General features: G+C 40.6%; 1 protein-coding gene across 1 annotated transcript in view; it reads right to left on the bottom strand.

The window, feature by feature from the left end:
* Positions 1 to 12221, bottom strand: part of igdcc4 (immunoglobulin superfamily, DCC subclass, member 4) — a 58975-nt gene extending 46754 nt beyond the window's left edge. Inside the window, exon 1 of the mRNA XM_065953030.1 lies at positions 11880 to 12221. Within this exon, the coding sequence (XP_065809102.1) occupies positions 11880 to 11946 (67 nt within the window). The 5' untranslated portion in view covers positions 11947 to 12221. The remainder of the gene's footprint in view (positions 1 to 11879) is intronic.
* Between the last annotated feature and the right edge of the window lie 2701 nt (positions 12222 to 14922).

Here is a 14922-nt window from a genome sequence, read left to right as displayed (position 1 = left end):
CCCTTGAGGTGTATCACCTCATTTTCAAGGGGGTGCCAAACATATATTTACAAAGACACAGGTACAACACAGCAATACAAAACCAAAACATAACACACTACAGACAAAACAAACAAAGTAATACATACAGCAGAAAACAACAGCGACAACAACAAAACAAAACACACAAAAAAACTAAACAAGGGACAACACAGAGAACAGATACAACAATAAGCTACCACCATTACAACAACAATTACAACTCTAGACTAGACACCTTAGAGGAGAGAGATTCAGTCTATACATAGAGAGAAATAAACAAACAGTGTTGACTGAAAACATACACAATCATTTTGAAGATGAGAAAACAAAACATGTTTAAATAAGTGGAACGATGACAAGGAACGGAGATTTAAAGGTAACTTATTCCAATCAGAAGGAGCACAAAACTTAAAACCTTTTTTACCAACATCCTTTGAAACAAAGGGAACTGTAAAGAGAGTCTGATCAGAACTTCTGAGAGAATAACTTGGTGTGTAAGGAACAAAACATTGTTTAAGACAGTAAGGATAATTAGTTAATACATTTGAAAACAAATTGATACCAGTGATATTGACGTCTTGCATTGAGAGGGAGCTAGCTGAGTGTATCTAACATTGTGCAGTGATGTGTAAAAAAAGAACAACCTAGTATAAATTTGCAGAGTCTATTATATACAACATTAAGGGGATGCATTTTGGTAAACAATGTCAGCATAGTCTATTATTGGTAGTATGAGTTGTGAGACAAGTTTCTTTTTAAAATTGAATGTGAAGCAATGTTTAGAGCGGTATAAAACACCAGCACTAAAGTGTACTTTTTTTAGGATATGGTCGATGTGTGTCTTAAAGTTAAGAGAAGAGTCACTCCACACACCACGATATTTCACGTGTTCTACCTTCTGAATAGCTCCACCATCAGTAAAAAACAAAACCAAAGCATTAGATTTTGACTTAAGGTTCTGTTTCAATTCATTCATGATTACTCTTAAAATGCATTGTTTCACTTTATTTAAATGTTAATGAATGCCAATCAGGATTTTTATGTTATGTACATATGTGGTTTACGCAGGTATGCACTGTAGAAGAGAAATCATCCCCCAACTGCAGTCTTTGCAAGTACCTTGCTTTTGCTTGCTGTCATTACAAAAACCCACACTCATACAGGGAAGCGGAGGTGAAGGGGATAAGCATTTTTATAACCTTTGTGGAGAGATGTGGAAGTCTTCACAGACAGCCAAAAGTACACAAGAGAAACTCATCTTTTCTTCTGTGACCGCAATCCCTTTAGCTTTCTATCAAAAAAAATCATGGGGCTTGGTTACTAAACATACTAGGTGCTTGGTCTCATGAGTTGGCACCTCTTTGAAAATAATACACTGTGATCTTGGAGCATAATCAGGAACAATCCATGAAAATCAAAACTTCACATACCGGTAGTCATGGAAATACTTCCTTCTTTTTCTGCTCACTCCAGAATCTGTCTTCCTTCTCTCTAAAGTTACTCAAAAAAATCGATCCATAATGCCCCACTCATCACAAATGTTAACTTACCAGATGTTGGTTCTTTTTATGGTTTATGTTGTTTCCATGCTGTGCATCCCCTGAAGTCATCAAGTACCCTCCAGTGAAGGTGTGCCTCAACATTTAAAAACCACTAAGACAACTAATCACGCACATCTCTACTACCAACATTCGCATAATGAAACCTTCAAGGCCCTGACTCACCAAGCAGACGGCAAAGAACTAGTGGCGATGAAGGCCGACTGTGGCGTCACCTCAAAACGCCTTTGTCTTGGCCAAAAAAGTTGCCCTTGAACACACCGCAAAGACTACGGCCAACCTCCACGTACATTCTGCGCAGGCCGGAGAGGAAATAACTCTCCATGCCAGCAGGTGGAGGTAGTCTGTAATAGTCATTCCATAAAGGGGAAACCAGAAGAGGACGAGGACGAAGAAGAATGATGATACAATGATGATGATGTTATGATACAAGACTCCTTTACTTGCTTTGGTCACTTCCATTTTTCTTCTCGTGCACTGATTCGCTTAGCTGAACAGCCAATCAGAGTGATCTCCTTGGTGTGTCAGGGCCTTTATGGGATTTCCAGTATTACTTAAACTGCATAAGCACTTAGTGTCCCAACATGTAGGCTATGTAGGTCATGTTTTTGATGCAATAATGAACCAAAGACTTGATATGTTCACTGGTGGCTTTTGAAATCATACACTGATTATAAATGGTATGAAAGTCCACATTGAAAAAAAATTAGGAGGGCTTCTGGGGGGGCAAAGGTGGCTCCTGTTTCCCACTGCATTTGTGTGTATGAGAGAGAGGGAACGAGAGAGCAGAGCAGAAAACCAGGGGTAGAGAATGGGGGGGGCGCAGTATAGTCCCTCATGCCTCCTGTTTTATGTACAGTGCTCATTCATCCCATTCTGGTCTCCTCCAATCACAGCAGCGGTCCTGTATACTGGGCCTCCCAGCAGCATGGGGCCTCCACATGGCCAAGTCAAGTGCCAGGCCCTCTTGTATGAGTCAACAGGGAGAGCATTAAAACTAACATGTGAGTAACAAATGAGATCCGAATCTGTTGATTTACAACGTAGAACACTTGATTAACTGTTATCTGGACTAACATTGGTGCACAACAAAGTGTAATGTAGGTCCCGAGTATGAAGAACCTAAAATGTCAAAATTTAAGGGTGTTTAATGTAAAAATTGCAACAACAGTCTCACCCCCCCCCCCCCTCCCTCCCCCACCCAGCTCCCTTGCCCCACATCTGAGCTGATTGAGTTAGCGCATATGTACATCATAATGCTGGTGTACAAAGATCAGGGTTGAGATAGCACACAAGGTCAGTATGATGAATGTGACTGCTATGTGACACTATAGCTGTATGCACAGAGGAAGGACACACTGCACTTAGCAGGCTTCACATGTTACGCTCACAAAGGGGTTCTCAATAGTGACATTTTCCATCGCAACCACTGATCTTGAGAATTGAACTGCATTTGAACGAGAAATTAAAATGTGTATGTGCTCAGCATGAATGCACAAAGGAGTGTTTGAGGTAATTATAGATGTATGTGTTGTTCATGTTACATTAGTATTACAGAAACAAGGCAGAGGCTACTGCTGCACTTTTTTGTCTTCAATGCATGTGAACTTCCTGAACTTGTTCATTCTGCAGCATCTACTCATCACTATACTGCAACCCTAAAGCTAACGCCCAACTCAGGAGTTATGTAGTCATATTTACATGCATTAGCACTTTGACCACCTACATGACCACCTTCAGCGTCATTCCTCTGCTCTCATGTGACTGAACAGACGGCAAGGAGGAATGGAAGGAATGTACATGCAGGTTAGTTAACCAACTAAGCGTAGTGTGACCGCTTAAATCCACAGACATCTAAAGATATACATAAATATGAAAAATCAAAGTTGTACCAATTATATAGAGTTTCACAGTGTGATAAAATTAAACTTATTTAAGACATATATCTTTAAGAAATTGTGGAAAACAGAATAACCAGTATTCTAAAGAGCTGGTTGACTGCTTCCATTTCATGCTAAGTATCCATCTTACACAAGATGTTGCTGCAGCTTCACTAAAAAGTGTGAACATTTTTACATAAAGTGGATGTTGAACGATAGGCCTTGGATTGAGGTAAGTGCAGAATCTGACTCTAAACTTGCTCCGGCGGTAAGTTGTAAAGCAACATCAGTGCAACTCTGACCTGTCTCTGAGCATCAGTTAAAATCACATTATGTAAAAATTTCAATAACGCTCTCAGGCAAACCTGGGGGTGAAATGCGCACTCTATCAGAGTTACATTATTCCAGTAGTAATATCTAAAAGTGCTCCTGGGATCAAAGGATTAACAGATAGCAGCTTTACCTTAGAGCAACTTGTAAAAAGGTGCATCTCTGTGAGCAATGGAGTGCAACACAGTGCAAACGCTGCCAAGAAGAATACTACTTTATGTCCAGTAGGAGAGGGGGCACTTCTCATGTGACCCAAAGCAGTCTACCACTTTTTAGTCTTTCATCTGTTTTTAACTAGTCCTATCTTTTTAATCTTCTGTGAGTGCGGGGTGTTTTTCTTCCGAGATTCAGTATGTGGCCAGTTGGCTCCTTTGCAGAGTTTTATTCACTCTTTGCGTAACAACGCTTGCATTGGTTGTTCTCTGTCACGAGGTGACAGGTCACCATGCCGGTCCAGGAGTCGCGTCACTCTCACATATATTGCTCGGCCGTCCACCTTGAGGACATGAGGTGCACAAACTAACCGCGAGGCCACCAGTTCCCCTGTTGGATTCATTTCAAAAGTGCTTCTTTTACAACGCCCACTCAGTAATATGATGCTGCCTGCAGGGTGACATTATTGAACAGAATAAAGCACACGAGAACTGTGCAGATATTTTTTAAACGTAGTTATGAAACAGACTGAAATGAATACTGATAACTATATTACCTATGCAAGCACTGAGGAGAGGACCATCAGTGACAATATAGATTATGTCTTTAATTGAATTTTTACATTTCGTACTGCTGTCACAGGTCACTGTCAACCTGAGCAATTAACTACATGAAGCTGAAGCTTGTCTTTAAACACTATTTATGCCTGTCCAGGACAGAGTCGGAATAGAGATAAGAGGTTTTGCTAGTCCACAGTTGTTGCCAAAAGTGACAAAAACAGGCAAAAGCAGAAAGGACTCCAATGATTCACTGCCAGACTCAACGTCATCTTCTGTTATTGTATTGATTAAGAAGCCCTGGTGGCGGAATCTACATACTGTCTTTTTAAAATTGCTTTGGTGTTGGTATTTATTATTTTCTTGTCTTCATTTACGAAGAAACTGATTGTTGCGCTCGCTTTAAAACGAGTGGGGGATAAATGCAGAATGAAGTTGATGGCGGAAGTTCCACTCCTTTTTGATTTTGAGGTAGAAAAGTGACACTGACATGCCAAGCAGTGTTCCAAAACTTGAACCAGTTTGGCAAGAGAAGGCTGTGAGCGCAGCTACAGCTGACACCTAGGACGTTTTTGCACTTAGGGCACTATGCACTGAAAACACTTAATCCACACTTATTTTGTAAAGATGGCTGGAAAAATTGTTTCACCAGATCAACAACCCTAAACATGTAACATGTCTGAGAAGATTTTTGGTTCAAATGTAATCAATATAGAGTTCAATAAAAGCCAGCAAAATAAAATAAAAAAGATAAAAAAATTGATTATACTATTATAATCTCTGTTGACGATGATTTTAGATGGAAAAAAATCGTATCTTCTTCCAGGCCAAACTGTGGCCTGACAGATGACAGGCTTCCAAAACTGAACACTCATTCGCTCACCCATATTTACAACAGAATAAAAAGAACTATGAACATAAATTGGACACAAGACTTTGAACATCTAAAGAGAGCAGATCATTTGAATTCATAGCAGACAAATCTATCTCAAGACTTCCCCTCCTTTCAGACAAACACTTCTGACTTTCAGAATGCCTCCCTCCCTGGCAGCATGAATAGGCGCACAGAGGGCACCATAAAAAAATCAACATATTCACTGCACAAATATACCCAGCTGAAACTCAGCCCAGGGCATCTTTAAATAATATGCATCCTAATTTAGCATGGACTCTCTGGGGAGTGGATCAAGATGCACTCACAAATTGCAGCTGACACACCCACGATTACACACAAGCAGGCAGACACACAGGGTGATTGTACCTCAGCAAACACACACACACACACACGCACGCACGCACGCACGCACGCACGCACGCACACACACACACACACACACACACACACACACACACACACACACACACACACACACACACACACACACACACACACGCACACACATACAGATGCTTAATTTACGGCTAATGTGTAATGAGCCATTCTACACATGCACTACTGTCTGACAAGATCTGGTTTGAAGTCTCAAGAGATCTGAACATGTTTGTTCACAGAAATACTGAAAGAGTGCAATAAGTTTGGGCCCAACGTCCAATCAAAGAGAACCAAGTCATTAAAGTATTTACATTTCAATTTAAAATTAACATTCAAACATCGTTGATGCCTCAGTTCAATTATAAATGCAAGTACATGAGGTCATTAAGGGGATTTGCACAAATAGAAGAGGATTTCTTAATCTATCATGCGGAATGAAAGAATGAATTATGACGGGGCACTCACTTTCACTTATCACAATAATGACCACAAACACAACCTACAGTGTTATTGTTCAGTGATCATAGAGAAGAAGTGCACACTGATATTATAAAAGCACTAACAGTAAAGGTAATGAAAGCTGCTGTACACTCTACATCACTCTACAAATTCAATGTTTAATATTCTGTAGCTGTCTCTATACGGGAGGCTGAGCAGCTGGCCCTCAGGTGTAGACACAACAAACCAGACCTGGACACGTGCTCTGAACATTACAGCTGAGCGAAGAGCTCAGGAGAAGAGGTGCTGACACAGATCGACCGTCTTCCTGCATTGACTAAGGAATTTCAGCTTGCCTCAAGAGCTTTTCATTCAGTTTTCTGTTCTTTTAGGAGCTTTTTCATCTTTAACATGTTTCTATGTGCAGTAGGAAAAATACTGACTGCAAAACACCACTAGATGCCTTGTTGACTGGCACAACAGAGTCAGATCTTTAAATAAAAGTTTTCAGCTGAAAGAAAACTAGTGCCAGAAACCAAAAACAAGCTTTAAAAAGTAACCTAAATGCAGCTTTAAACGCACAGTATGTAAAATCCGCCACTGGGGGGCTCTCAATCAAAACAATAACAAAAGATGACGTTGATGCTCGCGGGGAATAATGGGAGGGATTCTCTCTGCTATTCTCCCCCAGGTCCTCCTGAGTTTTCTGCAAGTGTGAAAGCTCTATAAGAAGACATTGAAAATACTTTTATCTTTTTAATAGTAGACATTTTTCTTAATATTTTGGGGACCAAACTGAAGCCATCACATGGGAGTAAGAAAACTACAAAGCCCATACTGCTCCTTTTCTGTTATACACTTCACACAGTTGTAACTTACGAGCACAAGTATTTGTACAAAGTAAAGCAATGGCTTTATGCTAACCTTAGATTTTGTTTAACTTTTGCAATTACAATGTGATGTAAAAGCTTGTTATCTCCAAGCCTGTGTTAGCATATTCTTTAGGTTATCTAACTTTTAATTATCTTTTTGGACAAGGATTTCAGCATTTATTCTGCTTTGTTCTGCAAATCTTCTGGTGTGTATCAAATCTCTGGTGTTTTTCAAATTCTAGCGTGGGGGGCAACATAATTGAAGAAATAAGGAAAGCCATGGAAAATATGGAATTTGTGGAGGAAATAGAGCTTCAACTCATGTGACATTCAACTTTTTTTAATACACAAAGTTTATTACACAGCAGCCTCACTGGATTCAAAATATCTCACTCTGACACTGTGCCTATAGCAGAAAATGTAACCTCTTATGTAACTATACATTTCCATGACATTTAAGCAGGAGAATGGACTTCGCCCCAGAGGACCCTGGTGCAGTTTGTGGAATAAATGGTTGACTTCAAAAAACATTCCCCTCCCACAACCATAACCAACATTGTATAGGGTCACTCCAGATCAGAATTCCCACAGGCAGATTCTCCTCGGGTGTTTAGATGCGATATTAACATAGTATGAACCAAGTTGCTGAGATGACCCCACCTGACCTCAGAATATTGGAGGAATAGCTTTGTGCTTATTATTCAGCAGTGTCACCGAGAGTAGATGTTGAGATGCAGAGTTATCCATCAATACCTATAAAAGTCTGTAATGTATTCCTCCGTACAGCTGAAGAAGCACAGAAATTGTAAAGTAAAGTAAAAGTTCAACTGTGGTAACTGTGGGCCTGCTCACAGCCTCAGCCACACCTAAATCAGGAGCATGTGACATACTTTAGATACGTTTATTTTGGATGAAGTTCATGATAGAATTCTTGACAATTGTCTCTTCATTCACTTTTAATTTCAGATTAACACCAAATCCAAGTGCAACACATGAGCTGTTCACTACAATCTGCCTCTTACATTGTCTGTGAGTAAATTCAGATTGATTCATGTGCAAGAGCCTCATCAACAGATGTCTGATGATACTTCATAATCACAATACTTTTTTCATCATATTTTATTGCAATTCTGAATATTTAACAGGATACTTAGTATTGCTGTGAAGTATATTGTGATTGATCACCTTTTGTTCAGCATAAATTGATGCCTCGGAAGCAGAAAGCTGTGATTAAATAAAAAGTTTCAGTAAAGGTGCAGTTTAGACAAAAATGAAATACAACAAGAACAACAAAAATTGTCATGTGATGTAGTTTTGTTCGCACCTGGATGTGAAACAAATAAATATCCTCCATCTTTGTGTTTATCTAACCTTTGCTAGCACTTCCGGAGTCAGACTCAGCACAATTTATTTGACTGAAAGCCATTGATAATATGATTCTAGTTACAAGTCTATTTTTTTCTATAACAGTGTAATAACCCAAATCATATAAAGTCAATACTTTGGGTCCATGCATGGATACAAGATGGCGACATTAAGTGCAGAACATACTATTTATACTGTGCTATAGTAGCTCAATATACATTTTGTTTGTAACAAACAGAACAAATGTGGTGCATTTGAAGGGTGATCTTAGTGACATGCTCAGGCAGTGAGGCACCAAAGCTTTGCCATGAAACTGTTGCTTTGTTTACAGTGTGTTTGTGCATATCAAAAGACCAGAGGCTTCACAATAAACACATGCATTTGCTCATAAAGTTTTGTTGGAGAGCAAATGTTTGTTTCCATTATGTCCTTTAATAACCGTGCACACGGTGAACACAGAGACACTCAGGCACTTTGGTTGCATTCATTTGCTTGTGATGTGTGAAGTGGAGCTGCCATATTTTCATTTGATCTTCAGAAAGGACAAAACAAGCTCTTTGTTTGTGGATGTAGCCATGGCCCTTGCCCTCAAATTCGCCCCAACCGGCACCCGCCAATTCATCTCTGTCCCAGAATCACCCCAAGCCCCCACCCACCAGCCTCAGTTCCCACAAGTAGGAAAACACCCATGACATTCACGCTCCACTTTCTAAACCCAACGAAACACACACACACACACACACACACACAGTGAGTCACCATCAACGAGTGTGTTATTAACGGCCCCTGACATTATGTAGTAATAACATATGATATATACTAATCTGTCCGTTTGATCAAAAAGTTGAATCGCTCAGTCAGTGTTTAAAGAGCTTGTGAATACAAATGTGGCCTCTGCTCTGAACACTTTATCTCTTATGTTTTAATAGATTTCAGACTTTGATTTAAATAGTCTCTTAGCAACTTTACAAGTGGGATAATTTAACAATTCAAAAGCTTTTTAGACAGCCACAAAATGTCAAAACTGTTTGCTACCAAATTCCAATGACAAATCTCACACTGTAAAGAAATCAATTTCCCCCTCACTCTTATCACAGACAACCTCCATCACAATGGCCATTTACCTGTGAGAGATTTCATCATGTGGATGTGATCGCCCCCAGTGTGGCACTCTCTCTCCTGCCAGGAGGATCTCAAGGGGAGTAATTCCTTATTCTGTTTCTGCTGGAGTCCGCAGGGCATGGTAATCTAACTCTATATAAATTGTATCCTCTGACCTTCTCTCACTATATCAGATTGAAGTGGAGGAGGCATACCTCTAGTGCCTCCTTTGGTCTTTCAATGCATAATTGAACAATGGATAATGGAACTTATATGATAAAAAATATAGTAGATCTCAAAGTAAAGGTTGTGGTCTACCTGGATGTGGAGAAGCACTTTGGAGTTTCTGATATATTCATTGTGCCAAATGACTTTTCCGTTCTCCAATCCTTGTGCATTATATTGCTTTATTTCTCATCACTGTATAGATGGCCATCACTGCAATGTGTGTCATACAGGAGCTGGAGGAGCAGCAGGAAATATCCAGACAGAGAAGGATAAAATACTGATCAGTGAAGCAATGAAGTCATCTACTTGTGAAAACATGTGCTCACTCTTGTGTTGCAGAGAGAGAGACATCAACAAATAGCATTACAGCAAGACAATGCCACGCTCAGTACAGACAGTTTTGACAAGAAATGAAGAACTGGACAAAGCCTGACTGTTCTTAAAGCTGTGTAGCATTACAAACAACTAATGAAAGAGAGATTTTCAGGGTGCTCTGTTTACATGACAGGACACCTCTCATCACTCTTTTAAAAGACTAACTGTCGTCAAAATACTTGCTGCCTAACTTTAAGATGAGGCTGTAGTTCAATCTGTTAAACACAGAAGATTCAAATAAGTTTTAAATGTTCTCAGGAGTCATTATAATGCTAGCCTAAAAATGAATACCTCCTCTTGGAAATCCTCTTTAGTGTGTTAGCTCTCTCTCTCTCTCTGTCAAACACACACATACACACTGTCCTAACATTTCTGGTCCTCTTTGTGGGATATTTACAACCTGTTAGTAAAGTTTAAAAAAAAAAGTTTAACTCAAAGCTTGAACTTCAGTTTTTCACTCCACCAAAGCTCTTTTCAGGAGTTTTTAGCGGGTAATGAGAACTAACTCAACTAAATGCTGATGCCTTTTTATGACCTACAAAAGAAAACCAGACCATCACATATTAGATTGGTTATTATTGTTATATTCAATGCCTGTGCCTTTTGGTAGTTGTGAAGAAAAGCGATTATCCGCACCCTGCAGAAACAGCCGTCTTTTTAGTTTTCCACAGCAAAGATTCACAGGGAGGGATACTTTTTACTGTCAAAGACAAAATGATGATATTTTTTTTTAGGAAACACTCCTCAGTAATTTACAGGACAAGATAAGCAAAATGAAAGGAGGCACTTAGTCCACAGGGGCTTCCTAAATTGAGACAAATTGAAAGTTTGTCAAAATAGCTTCAATGTATGCAAAAGCATAATGTGTATAATGAAGTAAATTTACTATTTGGCTTCAATGCATTCTGCCTCCTCCTCTTATATTCTGCACAGGTCTTTGTTATGTTAATCCTGTGGCCACTTTCTCACCCACTTAATGTCCCATGTGTGGGCAGGCAGACTTTCCACTCACACCAGCTCACTCAGGAGCCACCACATTATCTGTGGAAATGAAACTGCTTGTGTGCATATTTGACAATCAGCTATCAGACAAAAAATATCCATTCACAGAAAGAGCATCCCATTGATAATCAACTATCTCCTCAAGATCCTTTCAATGAACTTCCTGCAGGCAGTGGCTGAAGCCGGCTTCGAATGCAGCATAGTCCTGATTAAACTGCCAGACAGAAAAGTTGTGATTATTTCAATGGCAAAGCTATCCACACATTTAACACCGTGCTGCTTCTTAAGCACCAAGGCCAAGCCCATGTGTCTGCATAATGAGCCCCATCCCCTGTTCGATCCGAGTCGTCCCTGCTCGGTTCAAAGCCCTGTGGCTGCTCTGTGGCAACGTCCAGGGAGCTGCTCCTTAGGTAACGTGCTGCAACTTCACTACGAGAAAAGCCTTCCAGCGCGTCCCAGGAGAGACACCCATGAAGTAACAATACACCCCTGCCTCAAACGCACAGGAGAGGCCACATGAGGTGAACACGGAATCCGGTGGGGACATTGCACGAACCATGCAAGGTGCACATTCACCCAATCGCTTTCTCTTGTTTTTTTTTTTTTTTACCACAGCCCACTTGAATTCTAAGTAACTACACTACAGTGTAATACAAGAATCCCCCCCCCCCCTCACACAAAACACTCCACTAAAAGCATGCAGATGATTAAAGTAAGCGCGTTACCTTGCTTGGATGGACCACAAAACAGCGAAAGAAAACAGAACAGCCAAATAGTGCTCTCCACCGCCATGTACAGCCTTTGATTTCCACCAGTGGGGTAGCAGCGTTCGTCTATACAACCAGCTATACCGTTATAGCGACATGCATACGTTGGAATCCGCTATTGTCTCCGCCGGTGCGTAAAGGAGTCCTCGTGAATGTTTTCGGTCTTTAGGCGAACAGTCCCCACTCTTTTAACTAACTAACAGTGTTGCATTAGTCTGGGGAGAGCCGTCGTGTCTCTCGGCGCTTCAACGCCATGTTGCGAACGAATGTTAAGTGTGTGTTGGCTGCTGGTCCACACCACACACACACACACACACACACACACACACACACACACACAGAGAGAGAGAGAGAGAGAGACACGCACACACATGCTAGTGGACGCACGCACGCGCATGCACGTTCACCAGACACTGGCTGGCTGGCTGCTCGTCGCTGGAGTCCTGAAAAGCTGTCGGTGATTTTAACACACCCCTTTTCCTCCTTTTTTGTCCAACTCCACGCTTTCCAAAGACACTTGGAGGATTCATTCAAAGCGGATACGCAAGTAGATACACTAGCAATATAAAATTTGTCAAAAAATATTTAACCCCAGGCGCCCTCTCTCTCTCTCTCTCTCTCTCTCTCTCTCTCTCGCTCTCTCTCTCTGGAATGATGAATTCGTTAGGGTAATGCCTCATTCTCTGCAAGATTAAAGCGAAGTATGCAGGATGGTCACGCTTAGCAGTTATCTGTAATGACTGCCAATTTGTTGCCCCGAATGAACCCAAGGTTTCAGACAGTGGTTATTTTTTCGAGCATTCACTAGACACACATTTTAGTGCAGACTCTATTTTATAACTGTGCAAAATCCTCCGATTAATTCATTAAGACATCCTTGTGTTTTTAGGTTGCTCAATATGCGATAGAGAACATGCACCTTTGTTTATGCAAGTGCACGTATATGAAGGCAAGGCTGCAGGATGCCAGTGTGTAGTATAGCAGGTTTGTCTGAAAAAAAATGGAGAGTAGGAGAGGCACATGTGCTCCCTGTGCAAGAGCAGGCAGGAGGAGGAGGAGAAGGCGAAGGAGGAGGTGGGGATGGTGGGGACGAAGGGGTGGGGTTGGTGGGGTGTTGGTGGTGTGCATCCCAATCAATCAGCCGGCTCGCCTACTGCACTGAGTGCTGAGGGACCCACTGACTTTTGCACATAGCGGGAGCCAGCTGGAGCCCAGCCTTCCCCGAGCAGACAAAGACTTGCCTCATGCAGGACTCTCAGCATCACTGATATCAGCAGCATCCTAGTATTCACCAGCATGCACAGAGAAAGCAGGAGAGGCAAACACACAAAGGCTTTCACAATATAGATACAGCCTTCGAAATTACATAAAAACCTTGACTTGTTACACACAAACATCTTAAATTGTAAAGTGCAAAACCCACCTTTTGATGTGACATCCACATAGGTTAAAATTTGTTTTGGGATTAAAATAAATCCTTATACAGACTCTTTCAACATCTTAATCTTAGTGAAACATTTGTGCTTTTGAGTACAGCTCTGTTTTGTTTATAAAAAATGCCTGAACAACATGTTTGCAAGGAATATTCATTATGTTGTCTTCAGCATGTTAAAGCAAGACAGAAACTCATAAAGCAATGATGGAGTCCCACTAAGGATATCATATTTTGTTTAGCTCGATTTCTCATCTCAGTGTATTCATTTAATCCTGATCAGTGATGGATTGGGGATGATGAAATGAAATGGGACGGATGCATTTCCCAGGTGTCTGATTAAAGCGAATGTCTGGGCCATCAGCAAATGTGATTGCATTGGAAAACTAATAGCATTGGTGTGTCCTCTGTGATTGTGGTCAAGCTGTAATTTCCATGATACTCCCTTTCCCTCCAGCTCCAGTGGAATAATGAACACAAACTACCAGCTGCTCGCAAATTGCTCTACGAAAGCTTCATGATCTGAACAAAAAAAACATGTTTAAGAATTAGCTTGATACATTTGTTCACAAAATGTCAACCCTCACAATCTTTATGGAGATTTGTAAGTTCCCCTCTATTGATTACAGAGTGCACATGTGCTGCTGTACTGTATGGTCATTGTTGTAAATGCTTTTGCCAGGCCAATCAACCAATACATTTTAATTTCCAATGCAACAAATGCAAAAAAAACGCTTTCCCATGACACTTTTATGTAGAGACTGCAGTCTAATGCTAGTGAAATGACTAGTGTATTGACAGAAGTACGAAAAGCTGATTTATTAGATGGTACGACCTGCTTCCAGCTATGGTCTTAATTATAAGTAACCTGATTCCCTTTAACCAAAGTCAAACTGAACATGCTGTTGGAACAGTTGAAACCCCATCAACAATTTGTTACCCTTAAAAACACGACTTACTATTATGTATCCCAATATTGTAGAGGCAAATTTAAAGCAACTTTGCATTTATTTTAACAATTTACTTTTGCAATAAGAGGGCATTTTTTTCAACAGGCACAGCTTTCTTCCCCCAGTAAAATAATGAAAACCATTGATCGCTCAAAATAAAGCAGACCATTTGCTGAGAAAATTATTTACACATTTGATGCCTTGCCCACTGAGACCAATTAGTATAGTAAACTTGTCTGGCTCGTGTCAAACTGCAAGCGGTTTTAGTACTTTTTCTTGGCAGTGAGAGGTATGTTGGATTTGCTGTTCTTCTTTGATAACAAATTAGGCTTTCCTCTACTACAGAAAATACTGTAATTGGTTGGTGAGGAGCTGAGCACCTGCTTCTGTCCAGGATATGTCTGTCTTAGTTGCTGTGTATTCACACAGTGAGAAAAAAAAACACTTTTCTTGAAATAGTTGCATGGGCAAGGCAGTGCTTGTCTTTCTCTTAATTTCGATAGATATAAAAGATCTGAACCCCACTTTGCCATGAGTTACCACTTGCACCAATTACCCTGGTCCACCCTTGATCCTAGCTTACCATCTCCTCCAAGTCCTCACCTTGCTTCCTGCTTTG

The sequence above is a fragment of the Labrus bergylta genome, chromosome 3 (genome assembly GCF_963930695.1).
Source record: "Labrus bergylta chromosome 3, fLabBer1.1, whole genome shotgun sequence".
Taxonomy (NCBI): Eukaryota; Metazoa; Chordata; class Actinopteri; order Labriformes; family Labridae; genus Labrus; species Labrus bergylta.
The sequence above is the reverse complement of the archived record's forward strand: the minus strand, read 5'-3'. Positions and strand labels throughout refer to the sequence as shown.